This window comes from Osmia lignaria, chromosome 2, assembly GCF_051020975.1.
Source record: "Osmia lignaria lignaria isolate PbOS001 chromosome 2, iyOsmLign1, whole genome shotgun sequence".
Classification (NCBI taxonomy): domain Eukaryota; kingdom Metazoa; phylum Arthropoda; class Insecta; order Hymenoptera; family Megachilidae; genus Osmia; species Osmia lignaria.
In genome coordinates this window covers 10095331-10107561 of record NC_135033.1, presented here as the reverse complement: position 1 = coordinate 10107561, position 12231 = coordinate 10095331, and the positions used below count along the sequence as shown (strand labels likewise).

General features: G+C 33.4%; 3 protein-coding genes and 1 non-coding gene across 7 annotated transcripts; 2 read left to right on the top strand and 2 right to left on the bottom strand.

Annotated features, from left to right (window-relative positions):
- Positions 1 to 147: 147 nt before the first annotated feature.
- Positions 148 to 6935, top strand: LOC117608536 (uncharacterized). Of its 2 annotated transcripts, XM_034333793.2 has the most exons (8): positions 148 to 608; positions 697 to 963; positions 3699 to 3960; positions 4205 to 4446; positions 4718 to 5103; positions 5172 to 5425; positions 5505 to 6118; positions 6183 to 6935. In XM_034333793.2, exons 2-8 carry the CDS (start codon positions 929 to 931, stop codon positions 6622 to 6624), a joined length of 2235 nt encoding a protein of 744 aa, XP_034189684.2. In that variant the 5' UTR covers positions 148 to 608; positions 697 to 928; the 3' UTR covers positions 6625 to 6935. The 2 variants fall into 2 exon arrangements, with proteins under 2 accessions (XP_034189684.2, XP_034189685.2); XM_034333794.2 differs by having other exon boundaries at positions 148 to 963.
- Positions 2296 to 2377, bottom strand: TRNAL-AAG (transfer RNA leucine (anticodon AAG)). Its single transcript has one exon. It is a non-coding gene; the product is annotated as a tRNA-Leu (tRNA).
- Positions 6936 to 7065: 130 nt separating the features above from the next.
- PDCD-5 (programmed cell death 5) lies at positions 7066 to 8160 on the top strand. The gene is made up of 4 exons (XM_034333801.2): positions 7066 to 7277; positions 7512 to 7620; positions 7682 to 7845; positions 7920 to 8160. The coding sequence occupies exons 1-4, from the start codon at positions 7212 to 7214 to the stop codon at positions 7965 to 7967; spliced, it is 387 nt and encodes a 128-aa protein (XP_034189692.1). The 5' UTR covers positions 7066 to 7211; the 3' UTR covers positions 7968 to 8160.
- Positions 8161 to 8276: 116 nt separating this feature from the next.
- On the bottom strand, positions 8277 to 11915 carry Tmx3 (Thioredoxin-related transmembrane protein 3). 3 transcript variants are annotated; one of them, XM_034334295.2, is made up of 13 exons: positions 11781 to 11915; positions 11544 to 11698; positions 11272 to 11469; positions 10903 to 11197; positions 10664 to 10712; positions 10514 to 10553; positions 10283 to 10446; positions 10016 to 10199; positions 9804 to 9948; positions 9491 to 9731; positions 9224 to 9416; positions 8960 to 9152; positions 8277 to 8883 (listed from the first exon to the last, which is right to left on the bottom strand). In XM_034334295.2, the coding sequence occupies exons 4-13, from the start codon at positions 11030 to 11032 to the stop codon at positions 8849 to 8851; spliced, it is 1374 nt and encodes a 457-aa protein (XP_034190186.2). In that variant the 5' UTR covers positions 11033 to 11197; positions 11272 to 11469; positions 11544 to 11698; positions 11781 to 11915; the 3' UTR covers positions 8277 to 8848. The 3 variants fall into 3 exon arrangements, with proteins under 3 accessions (XP_034190186.2, XP_076548073.1, XP_034190185.2); XM_076691958.1 differs by having other exon boundaries at positions 10903 to 11469; XM_034334294.2 differs by having other exon boundaries at positions 10903 to 11469; positions 11568 to 11698.
- Between the last annotated feature and the right edge of the window lie 316 nt (positions 11916 to 12231).

Here is a 12231-nt window from a genome sequence, read left to right as displayed (position 1 = left end):
TTTGTCCTATCAAGTAATCGCAAAAATAGACGAATTTCAGTGCTAAGCGTTGCCAAGGCACGCTTGATCGATTCTACTCCTTTATCGTGTCGGAATCTCGTGACTAATTACCAGCACGGGATCCTGAACAACGCGGGAAGTATCTGAATGATCGTATACAGTCACGATTACGATGTTAGAAATTTTGATGGATTTTTTGTTTGACAGAAGGTCGTACACTGAGTTGCATGTATCTTTTGTTTTAATGAACGTGAGAATAAGTGTTTTGTTATTGATTTGGATTTTATTTTGTGCATTTTCTAATTTTGTATCGATGCGCATTTTGAAAAGAGTACCCCTACCGCCATCGGTGGCGAGTGGCGGAACTGATAGTGCAAAATGGACATGTCGATATGTTAGCGACTGTCGGTTAATTGGATGTCTTTTAAAAATATTTTTTTATTTTCACACAGTTATTCACATTTATATAAAATAATTATTCTTATTTCGTGATTATTTGAAAAGGAATTGAAATGGAAAGAAAAACAGTATCGTATTATATAATCGTTGATTGCACATTGGTAAATTATCCTTTTAATTATAAACAGCTATACATTATATAATAGTATGTAAGTATTTTTTCTATCTTTTACCAATTTCAATTTATACATCAAGTTTCATTTATGTAATGAAATATAATGCTTCCTCGAGCGGTAGCCCCTGCTCGAGGGTTTCACAGGTTCGCAGCTGCGCAGGTGTATCGCCGGCACCTTCTCATTAACATCTTGGCCAAAAAGCCAGTCACGCCAGTAGAAGGATCTGGTACGGTCAAGTCATCCTATTGATCTTCATTCGCTAATACGTTTCGAACTTACGATAAGCTGTTTGATATCGGATACCCTTTGTAATCTGACGAACCAAGGAAGTGATCGTTGAACAGGACGATGCAATGGGCGAGGGCAAAAGCGACCGTTCCAGCAAAAGGTAACGTCTTATCCTACTTACTTACTTCGAATAGCTTCGGCGGGAAACGAATTGCAGGCTATCGAACTCCTAAGGTTTAACGAACTTCTGAGGAAGAGACTTCCTCAAAAGCTATTTATAGAACTCGCTACTCTGTCTGCTTTTATGACCTCCTTACTCTTACTCGTTCAATGAAATTTTCTGGATTTATTAAGTGATCCATGACAAGAATAATAGTATCCCTCATTTATGCCTAATTGCTTCCCAAGAATGTGAAAAATATCCTTGAAATCCAATGGACACCCTTTATTCTTATAAGCATAAAAAAAAATATTTTTCTTTGCTAATAATAATTTGATGTTACCCGAAGATTGAAGAATATTGATCCTGAGGGGAATTCGGTGAAAGTAGATGTTAAATATGGAAATTGAGGGTTTCTAGAGGTTCGCTCGAATTATCATATAAATTTATGGTGGATTCGTGTTTTCGTGGCGATCGAACAACGAAAGTAAATTCGAAATCATTTCTAATATTAGAGGATTCGTGTGGCTGACACAGATATCTTTAATCGCTATGCAAATATTTTCACGATTATTTAGGATTACTTAAATGTATCAATTGTACTGAATCGCTTAAAAAGATTTCAAACAATAGATCAAATGAATACCGATAACGAGTGTCTGTAATCTATACGTTCGAATCGAAGTTTAATTTCCTGTCCTCGGTAAAAGCATCCCCCACTTCAGCTATTCATCATTCAAATAAGCGTTAAGTGCTTCCATGAGGTCTTCAAGTTATATCACACTCTAGATGGGTGTTCAATTAACGATAAATTAAATTTTACATTTTCTAATTTTCAATTCTTTTGAGGAGGGCCTGTCCTCTTTCCTGAAAAATGAAAACTGGTCTCCAAATATTCCAAACAAGCAACAACGATGTTCGATTGTCTCAATACGATTAGCGGAAAGCTTTCTAAAGCACGTGGCCTCCTTACTTCTTTAAAGTATACTCGCGTGCAAACATTGCCAACGAAATGCATTGGGAGATCAAATCACGCAAACCGGTAAAATTACTGACCATACCAGCTGGAAGAGCTGCGTGTGCGTGTGTCAACGCGCCAGTGACTATTATTTGTCCGTTCGAGTCAGAATGAACGAAAATCGGGGTCACCGGGCCATCACGTTGGACCCCACGTCGCGTTCTCCACCCTCGTGGCTAATAATTCGGCACACGAAACGGATACCGATGTAAAGAAGATAAGTCAAATTCGGATAGTAGTTATTTCTAGAAATATAAAAAATAATAGAGGCTCAGTTGCTCGATGTTTCTTCATCGCAATGTGTCCAAAAGTAATGGCAGCGATGGGATTCGAACCCATGCCTCCGAAGAGACTGGTGCCTTAAACCAGCGCCTTAGACCGCTCGGCCACGCTACCTTTTGCCAACCCTGTTTGTTTATTGCAAATTACATATAATTAATTTTTTTTATTAAATTAAGGACGAAATTGAAATTGTTCGAAAGGAGCTGATTAAGATAAAGAACGGGTAGACGATTAAGAGAGACACGTTCAGAATTTCAGTGTAAAGCACGCTTTCGTTTAAAGTCTGGATAGAATCCAAATCCGTATCAATAATGAACAAATGTCTGGTATCGGGGCCAATTTGTAAGAGCACCGTAATTGTGTGCCAATCACGAAGGAACGTTAGTCAATTACACTCGATTCCTTATTTTGTAGGTCATGTTAGGGTATTGATTATTGAATGGGCATTTCTTTCAATTAATTACTCTCAAAAATTCTCATTTTTTTTTTTTCAATCTTATAGCATTTTAAAAAAGCACAGTAGGATGAAAGATAATAAGAAATATGTTTTGCATATTTTATCTTTTATAGATGATGCTGACTGCCCCGGAAATTAAAATAAAAATGTTTCTTATCTACAGAAACGATTACTTCTTGGAGAGTAGTCTGAAATCAAAAGCAAAAATAGCAGTAGATAAAATATTAATATTTTTATTACCCTCGATACCACCTGAAAAGTTATTTAATTTTGTTTAAATAAAATTTAATTTAGAGAATAATTTAGAATACCCCCTATGTGATAGCTGAGACTGTACTTGAATTTTGATAAGGTAGACCAATTTAATAATACTTTAGCTATCATCGATGATGTCCGGGGTAATACCTAAACGCTTCCGTGCACTTCAGTCGTTACGTTACAACGAAATTTCTTTTTCAGACCGCTCTTCGTAGATCGATGCGTCGTGTCTAGGAGGCTTGCTGTGTAAAGGCATTTAGCTTCGTACCACCCTTTTCCTGTCCCTCGTTTCACCCTCTTCGCGCAGCCCCGCCGCCCTCTTCATCATTCCACAGCTTCAGTCGAAAACCACTGAAAGATTTCAGTCCGTTCCGGGCATCCACCCGGGTCGGTGCTCCATCATTTCACGTTTACTTCGTATCAGAGTCACGACAAAACATTATTTTTACCAGCAAGTTGAAAATATGATCAGACACGATATTAAATCTATTTGGGAATTATTTTACTTAATTAGATATTTTACTTAATATCATTTTGTATTGAATTGAAATGAAACTGAAAGCAAAAAGCCGGCTCTTAAAGTCACACGTGCATACGTGCAAAGTATAAACAAGTAGAGATTATTTTTTGGATCCACGGCAAAGTCGACGTAAAATGAAATAATGCTCCAAAGGGGTGTGAAATTATTTATTTTTAATATCGTTTTTAATATCTTCCCAGGCAAAGGTCCTCCCAGAGAGCCAACAAGTCATCCTCGGACAGTGAGCTAGCGCAGGGTAAAAACAAAGGGCGGAAAAGCAAATCGAAGGAAAAATGGCCCTTACTCGAAGGGCTGACGGTCGATGAATTGGTTCGTTATCGAAGAAGACGCGTCGAAGGACAACCGAAAGACAACCTTGGAGTTTGTCCTGAAACGGAAGGCAATGATCTCGTCTCCGAATATGGTGAGGCGTTTCGTGCGAAAGGCGAGGAATCTCTAAAGGTTAGCGTTGTCCAGATATTTTTTCAAAGATGTTTGTGAAATTATCGAAAAATGAAATATGTAATCTAGTTTGGATCATTGGCGTAATTGGGTAGGGACCAAGGTGGACCATAAATGTCGACTAGCCCCCTCGCTATTCCCCAATTCCAAAGCTCCTAATTACGCCATTGATTAACGTATACAATGTACTTCTAAATTCATTAAGCAACAATTTTCCAATTCATAGATGTACCCCTTACCGTAGGAAAGTATCTGGTTGGAAAGAAGCGAACGACTCGAGGATCTTCCGTTAAAGGATTTCGAAGAAGGTGGAAACAACACGGATGAAGAAGATCTTGATGAACAAGATATAGAAAATATTGAGCTTCCAAGTGAATATAAAGAAATAGAAACTGCTGGGGTACAGAACAACGATAATACAATGGAGACTGATAATGCAAATTCTAAAATTATAAGCCATACCAATCAACCGTCTTTAACTAGAAGGTAAACTTGACATTCGTTGCTGTCTATAAGCATTAGGATACTTGCAACTGCTGTTAGTAATTTAGAATTCCTGTTATTCTATATTGGATCGATTGGATAAGATAATTGGATAAATTTAAAAATCTATAATTCTATAGTTTTAAGACTCTAAAGTTCTAGTTATGCCAATGGCCATAATACTATTCCTTCCTCTACCATGTTAGTCTCTAATAATTTCTTATATAAATTAACAGTTTAATAGGTTGAATTAATTTGAATTATAAAATAACAGGAGAGGTGCATTAAAACGAAACGGAGAACCCTACCCCGATACGGAAACGTATTCGTCGTACGTGGCTTACGAAGGTCAGCATAGACCCGAACTCGCCCGTAGACCTACCTCGTTAAAGATGGAAGGTGATATGGACACGATGACTGAAAAATGTGAAAAATTCATCGAATGGTTAAACGTCAGTCGACCGGAACTTCTGCGTGTACCGACGCACCTGAAACTCGAGGGTAACTTTGAAAGCTCCACGGAAAATCATGATAAGTATGTGCCGTTTGTAGGGGTACGAAGACCGGAATTATTGAGACGGAATACGAATTTGAAATTAGAAGGGGAATTTAATTTCGTAAAGGAGTATGCTGATGAATTCAAGAGACACGATAATAAAGGTAACTCTTGCAAATTACGCCAACGTATATGCCATAAATTTATTTTGTATTATTATTCTGTGTTACAGAACGTTTGCCACCAAAGAAATCCGATAATCACTTAAAGGCTGAAAAGAATCTTCACAAAGAGAACAATACTGATAAGATGAATAACAATTCTCGTGGTAAAGAAGTGCAATTAACCATCGAGTCGAAGAAACATATAGTAGAAGAAGAAGATAAAAAACAGAAAAAAGAAATGGAGATGGATATGTTGATTTCAAAGTTAGAAGATCTGAAGAGTGAACCGCTGGAAATTCCAGAATACAAGGACGCGTACAAGGCAAATTTACAATTTCTTTTTATGCCATATTAATTTTGCTATTAGAATTATAAAAAAATGAGAAATGTTTTACACGCAGGATTTCCCTAGAGAGAGACCTAAGATCGTAAAACCTGAAGATGAAATAGGACGAGCAGATGGCTCTAAAATATCCTCGTCTCCTACGCACAAATTTTCGGCGAAAATTGATCAGGATCCGGAATATAAATCTAAATACTTGGATTATCAAAGAGATTATCCTGTCTACCGGAAACCACCACCATCCGTGAGATCGACGCTGATTCCTACGGAACATAGCCCTCGTTTTGTTAGACAAGGATCTAGGAGACACGATTATGAGCTTACCAGCGAGGTACAATCTCAGTACGTTCCTTACGGTCGTATACCAAGAGTTGAAACTCTAAAAATGCCAGCCAACTTACGTCTAGAAGGGAATATAGACCTTGAGCCAGAATATAGAACAGCTTATTGCACAAAACGTGATTATCAGTTATGCACCGAACCGAGAATGCATCGTAGACGAGACCGTAGTTTAAGTGCTTCCAGACATAAAGAGAATTATTGGATAAATAGTAACGTAGAACAATTTGGTTATAAGAATGCAGCCCAAGATCAAAACGCGTTTCAAATAGTAAACACTCGGGTACACGAGGATACCATTTGCGAAAAACCACCGCCACCAACCAGTCGAAGGTTTGTGTATAAATCTAAATTAATTGATATAGAAATAATTGAAATAAGAATAATTGTTATATAGAGGTTCAAGATCTTCCCACAACCAAGTTCAAAGAGCAATGCAATCAGGTATGGTGGAGTGTAATACAAAAGATCGATCAACCAGCCCGACTTATCGACTTCACGTGTGTAATGTTGACGATGAACAGGGAGGTTTCCGACGCAGACGATCGCCACTTCAGTCTTCCGGAAGGATGTATAATCCTTCACCTAACCATGTACTTCAAAGTGATACTACCAGACCATATTCTCCTAGTTTTGGAAAATCCGCTAAGCAACACAGTAATGATCAATCATTTGTTATTTTGGATAATCGAATTTTCGACAGGAACAAAAATGAAATTCGTAGAAGACGAGCAGATAGGAATTATAATATCGATAGTATACTTTCTCATTCTAAAGGGAAAACTAGGACATCAACAAATTGGATGCCACCGTGGTACGATAGTACAAATACTATTTAAAGCATTATAAACAATCTTTGTTTGCAACAATTAAAGAATAAAAAATAGCATCGTAGCTTTCTTCTAGTATAGATTTTTGAGCCTCCTGTAAGTTCGACCCGATAATTATGTGTAGGCACTTCATTAATATTCTTAGTAAAAAATGGCTGAATGCCAATTACAATAAAACAATAAATATAACTTGCAATTTTCAGTCTCTTTTATGAATATTTTAAACATTTGCGATTGTAAATTGAAGAATTTGTAGTTTACTTTTATTTTAAGATTTTATTTATTTAAGGCTTAATATTTGTAAATCGTTGCTATTTTACGATTAATCCCAATTTACCCCAAAAGAGTAAATTATTAAATTATTATTAGAGGACCATTTTCCCTAAAGAGCCGCCAAATTCGTATACGAATTTCAACCTTAACTGAGCATGCGCAGATTAATTCGATTTGTATACTTTTGCCTACCTTCACGTTCCTTACCGCAAAACTATAATAAGAGTTTCGTTGGAATTGTGTGCGAGTTTTTACGACTAGAAAAACATTAAATTTCAAAGGTTTCTCAAAAATCGAATAGTTAACAACAAATACTTAAAAAAATGTCAGACCCAGAACTTGAAGCAATAAGGCAGCATCGATTAGCTCAGTTGCAATCTCAATATAAGGTAAATCAAGTATATGATTTCTGTCAAATACAGATTATTTTTAAATATTATAAATAACAAATTATATAACTATAGAGATGAATCAAAATAATAATTTATCGTATGTAAGATCATTAGAATATCAATTTGACACTCTAGTATAGTTTCAGTTCTGTGTGATTAAACTTATCTTGTTGATGTTATTTCATTAAAATTAACCTATTTATGATTGTTATTTAATTTTACTTCATTTAGCCTGGCAATGCAGAGAATAAACAAGCAATGGAAGAGAAAGTGCAACAGATGCAAGAGATGAGAAATTCAATTCTAACCCAAGTATTAGATCAGTCAGCCAGAGCAAGATGTATGTTAATATGGTATCATTTTATATATTCAGTTATATGCAATACATATTTCTGTTTTAGTAAATACATTATCTCTTGGAAAACCTGAAAAGGGTAAAATGGTAGAAGATATGTTATTAAGCATGGCACAGCGAGGTCAGTTACCTGGTAAACTTGGAGAGAAAGAACTTATTAATTTGCTTGAAAGTATAAATCAGCAAACACAACAGAGAACTGTTGTTAAGGTAGTCATGATATTTAACATATTTGCTTTGTCTTTTGGAAAGAAGTGAAATTAATGATAAAAACTAAATTTCAGTTTGACAGGAGAAGAGCAGCATTGGATTCTGATGATGAAGATTTATAACACTTATAATTGTTACGTGGTTTATGAAGCAGTGACAAAGCTTTTCTGATTTACTTTTTTGAATAACAATTGAGGTAACAATACACAACTATACGCTTAATTAGCTGTACATTTTTATTTTTTACAATATATTGAAATAAAAAGGAAAAAATTATGTATTGAATTAATGTTAATATTAATTTAGGTGTCATTTTCAATTATGTGTATTATAACTTGTTAATTATTTCCATTTATTTAATTTTGTTCGTTTTATTTGAGATTATTATTTAAAAAAAAGATTTAAAGTATCACCTTTCTTTATTTAATATAAATAAATACATATTCAAATCACACAATAGTTTTCTGTTTTTAAGAAAAATCGTTTTTAGATGCTTTAAATCGAGCATCTAAAAAAATTTATATGTGGCAACTTACATAAACATTTCGTAGTATTTCAATATATTTATACAAACAAATATACATTTTTGGTTTCAAATACAATTTCACGGAACATTATTTACCATTCATATTCTTTACATAATTTTTTAATACGTTTTATATTTCATTTACTTACAATACAAGACAAATCCTCGGAGAGATTTAAAAAAGCTTGTTTAATTGTATAATTAGTATTGTCTTGCGAAAGTTCCGTTTACCCAAGATAATTTATTTTTAATATTATTCTATCTAACGTATAGAATATTTTCACTTTGTCAACTACGTAAACAATCGATATTACAATTTTTTACACCGAAAAATAATATCAGAAATTCAGATTTTTTTATAAATTCGAACTAAATAAAATTATGAAATGTAAAAAGCTAAATAAAATATACATCCTCTTTTCTTTAAAAAATTTCTTAAGTCTAATACAACAATACAAGAACCAATTAGTTTTATTGTTAGTCTTTTTTCATATGATTTGCTCCTGGATGATCTACAAAATCACGTAATTAAGATACATGTACAATTTAAATATATGTACATACCAATTTTAAAAGAAAAAGGTTTACCTTCTTCATCATCGTCTGCATCTAAAATATCTGGACAACAGATACCATAACATATTAACGATAAAAATCCAGCTGGTAAACCAAATAAAACCATTGTCAAGATGGGATTACCCATCCACATCGCTGTAAGAGTTGTTTTTAGTTCGAACCATGATCTATAAATACGTATTAACCAACTGTTTCCGCCATATCGCTAAAAATTGAAATTTTATTATTAATCTTCTATAATAGCACTTCAGTATACAAAGATAATTCTTTATCTACCGGAGCACTTTCATTCCGAATCTGCTCTAGAAACAACTCTATCACGTGAGGTGTCAGTTTTTCTGTTTCGTCCTCTGGAATGTGATGGTGGTTTGTTGTAGTGTTAATAACAATTAAACTTGGTAATGGCAAAACCATCATTGCTATACTATTGACTAAATCAGGACTAGCTATCCAACCAAACTGAAAATGACTGTACAAAAAACGGAATTACAGTTAGTACTTGCAATGAAAATTTAATAAAAATATAACTATAATGGCACTTACTCGTGATATTTTTCTCGTTTACTTTTAATTATAGATTCTACCATATCTTTGAACTGTGTCATATGGGGAGGTACTTCTTCTAACTGATTTTCCTCTACCACTGCCAAGACCAGATTTTTATTTGTTAGAAATAATTGATTTATATTTCCTCGTGTAACTTTCGGAAATGTAGGGAAACGTTCTGCGTTTATCCATTTGTATACTGTTTCATTTAATTTTTCTATATCAACTATATCATGACCTATATCGTGAAGTCTTAAGATTAGTTAGTTGATATATATTTTGTAAATCACAAATCTTTTATATGTATTACCAGTAAAATTATAATGCAAATTTTCTTTGTAAACGAACAATGCCGGAGTCTTTTTTACAGGAGCATGCTGACTGACAACATTTGGATGAGACTGATAGAAAAATGCATGTGGCTGAAACACATCTGCGGTCTTATGGTAAAATTCCTAAACATATAAATTTTTATAATTCATATTTTATATTAATTGACTAGTGAGGTATAAATTAAATTACCCATAATAATCCAGATCTTTCTCCAACGTACAAGAAATATAAATCGCGTTCGTTTTTTATTGTTTCAAAACTTTGAGTTTTTGTTATTTCTTGAACAGGTGGACCACTTACTCTCAATGCAAATTTTACTATTTCATCTCGCGTTCTATCCCCGTGATATACAAATTCTTGCTCACCTTTTAAACTGAATATAAATAAATGAATAAATGTATATTGTTATAGATACTGAATTTATAATATAGTAATGAATTTAACTTTTCTTCTTACAACAGAATTGTTGGAAATCCTTTAACTTTAAATGCATGAGCTACACTTGTAAATCTAGTACAATCAACCCGGCCTACTCTTATAGATGTTGCATGTAAATGTTGTGCAACATGAGCCCAAATTGGTTCCAAACGTTTACAGTGTGCACACCATGGTGCATACATCTAGAAAACAATACATGAAGTTTATAAATAATAATTTTACATTTATATGTAACTTATGTGTTTATACCATTACTAGCCATTGTCCATCTTTATGGATGTCCAAGAACCTACAAGATAAAAGCTTCAGTAAGAACATCAAGGTGCTTCGCATTAATAACAGTAGTACTTTGGTACTGAGTTTTACAAAATTTTTAAAGTAGAGTTAATCATTTTGTACCTGTCACTTAACTCCAGTACACGTGATGCTGTTATCTCAGTGAAAATACCTGGAAAATTTGTTTACATTTCAATAATATAAATTATACTTCTACTATATTGGAGGTGCTGAACATTAAACAGCACTGAATTATCGATCGATCACGTTTGAAGGTTATAAAATGTACTTTATAATAAATTTTTTATCATCGAAGGGAATTGCAGTTGACAAATAGTTAATGTAAAGAAATGTATATTCACCATAGAGGGTTGCGACGAGCACGAATTTCGTTATTGTTACCATTGCAGCAACAGGACTCTTAATCGGAGAAAACCTGCTTCTTTTACCGTGTAAGGTCCAAAATATTACGTTTAAATGATTTATTTTCATATAATCATAATGATTAACATTTTTAGTTGTGTAAATTGCAACGAGAATAAAATTTAGCACATCTTTAACATGTTTTCGTTTTACAACGCCACACGATCCTCATGCCGGCTCCTTCTGAACCATCCTGAATGCTGACTTTTGTATTTTAAATCCGATGTACGAGGTCTTTATCCACGTATGAAATGCATAGAGAGGGGAATAAAAAATGCACTAATTGCAAATTTAAAATAGGTGTATACCTTTCACAGAGATTATCGAAAACTACGAAACTGAAAGGCGATCAAGTGAAGAAGCAGCCACAGAAATTTTTATCATATTTGTTTTAATATGTTATTTAAAACAATGTGGTGAAATTCAATTACAAAATATTATTAATTGAATCATTCTGCGTAATTGTGTTACCATACCAATTATTAATCTTCAGGGAATTATTCACGCTGCAAAATAAATTAATTGGTAAGTTGAATGCTAATGAAAAATGATATTTATAGAAACAGGAATTTATTTATACATTTTATAAATAAACATTGTGCACCTCGATCGAATATATGCAAATAAAATTATAAATCTTTGTCGGTTGCAAATATGAGCGTATAAAAATGTTACGAGTTATCAGATTTGATTCGTATCTTCGGTTTCCGGATTGGATTCATCATCATCAAAATCCTGAAAGATTTTTAATTTATCTCTTTCGCTAAAAATAATTGAAAGTCATATATTTTTTGTTTATAAATTTTGAACAACTCACGTATCAATTTAATCGATAATTGAACTATCAGTAAGATCGTTAAGTAACATTATTAGAAAAATATAGAACGAATGGACGATATTGAAGAAGAGCATAATGAAGAATATGTATACATAGCAAAAAAATAAGAAAGGTATGAAAATAATGGTAACACCAATAGTTGCCAATGTTGTCAATATACTACCCATATTATCTTTTCTTTCACGAAATTCAATTTTTGATTGTAACGAATTTAGTATTAGATCGAATTTTCTAACTTCTTATTTTTTACATACTTAATGGAACATATTTTGTAATCAAAAAATTGCATACCTCTTCTTCGTTTATCGTACCTATTGTATTGATATCGATCAAGTTAAATAAGAGTATAAAATAAATTGTGAGTGCTGCGTTAGCTAAATTCGTTAGGTATAAAGAATATAAATATGTTATATATAAGAATGGAAGAACA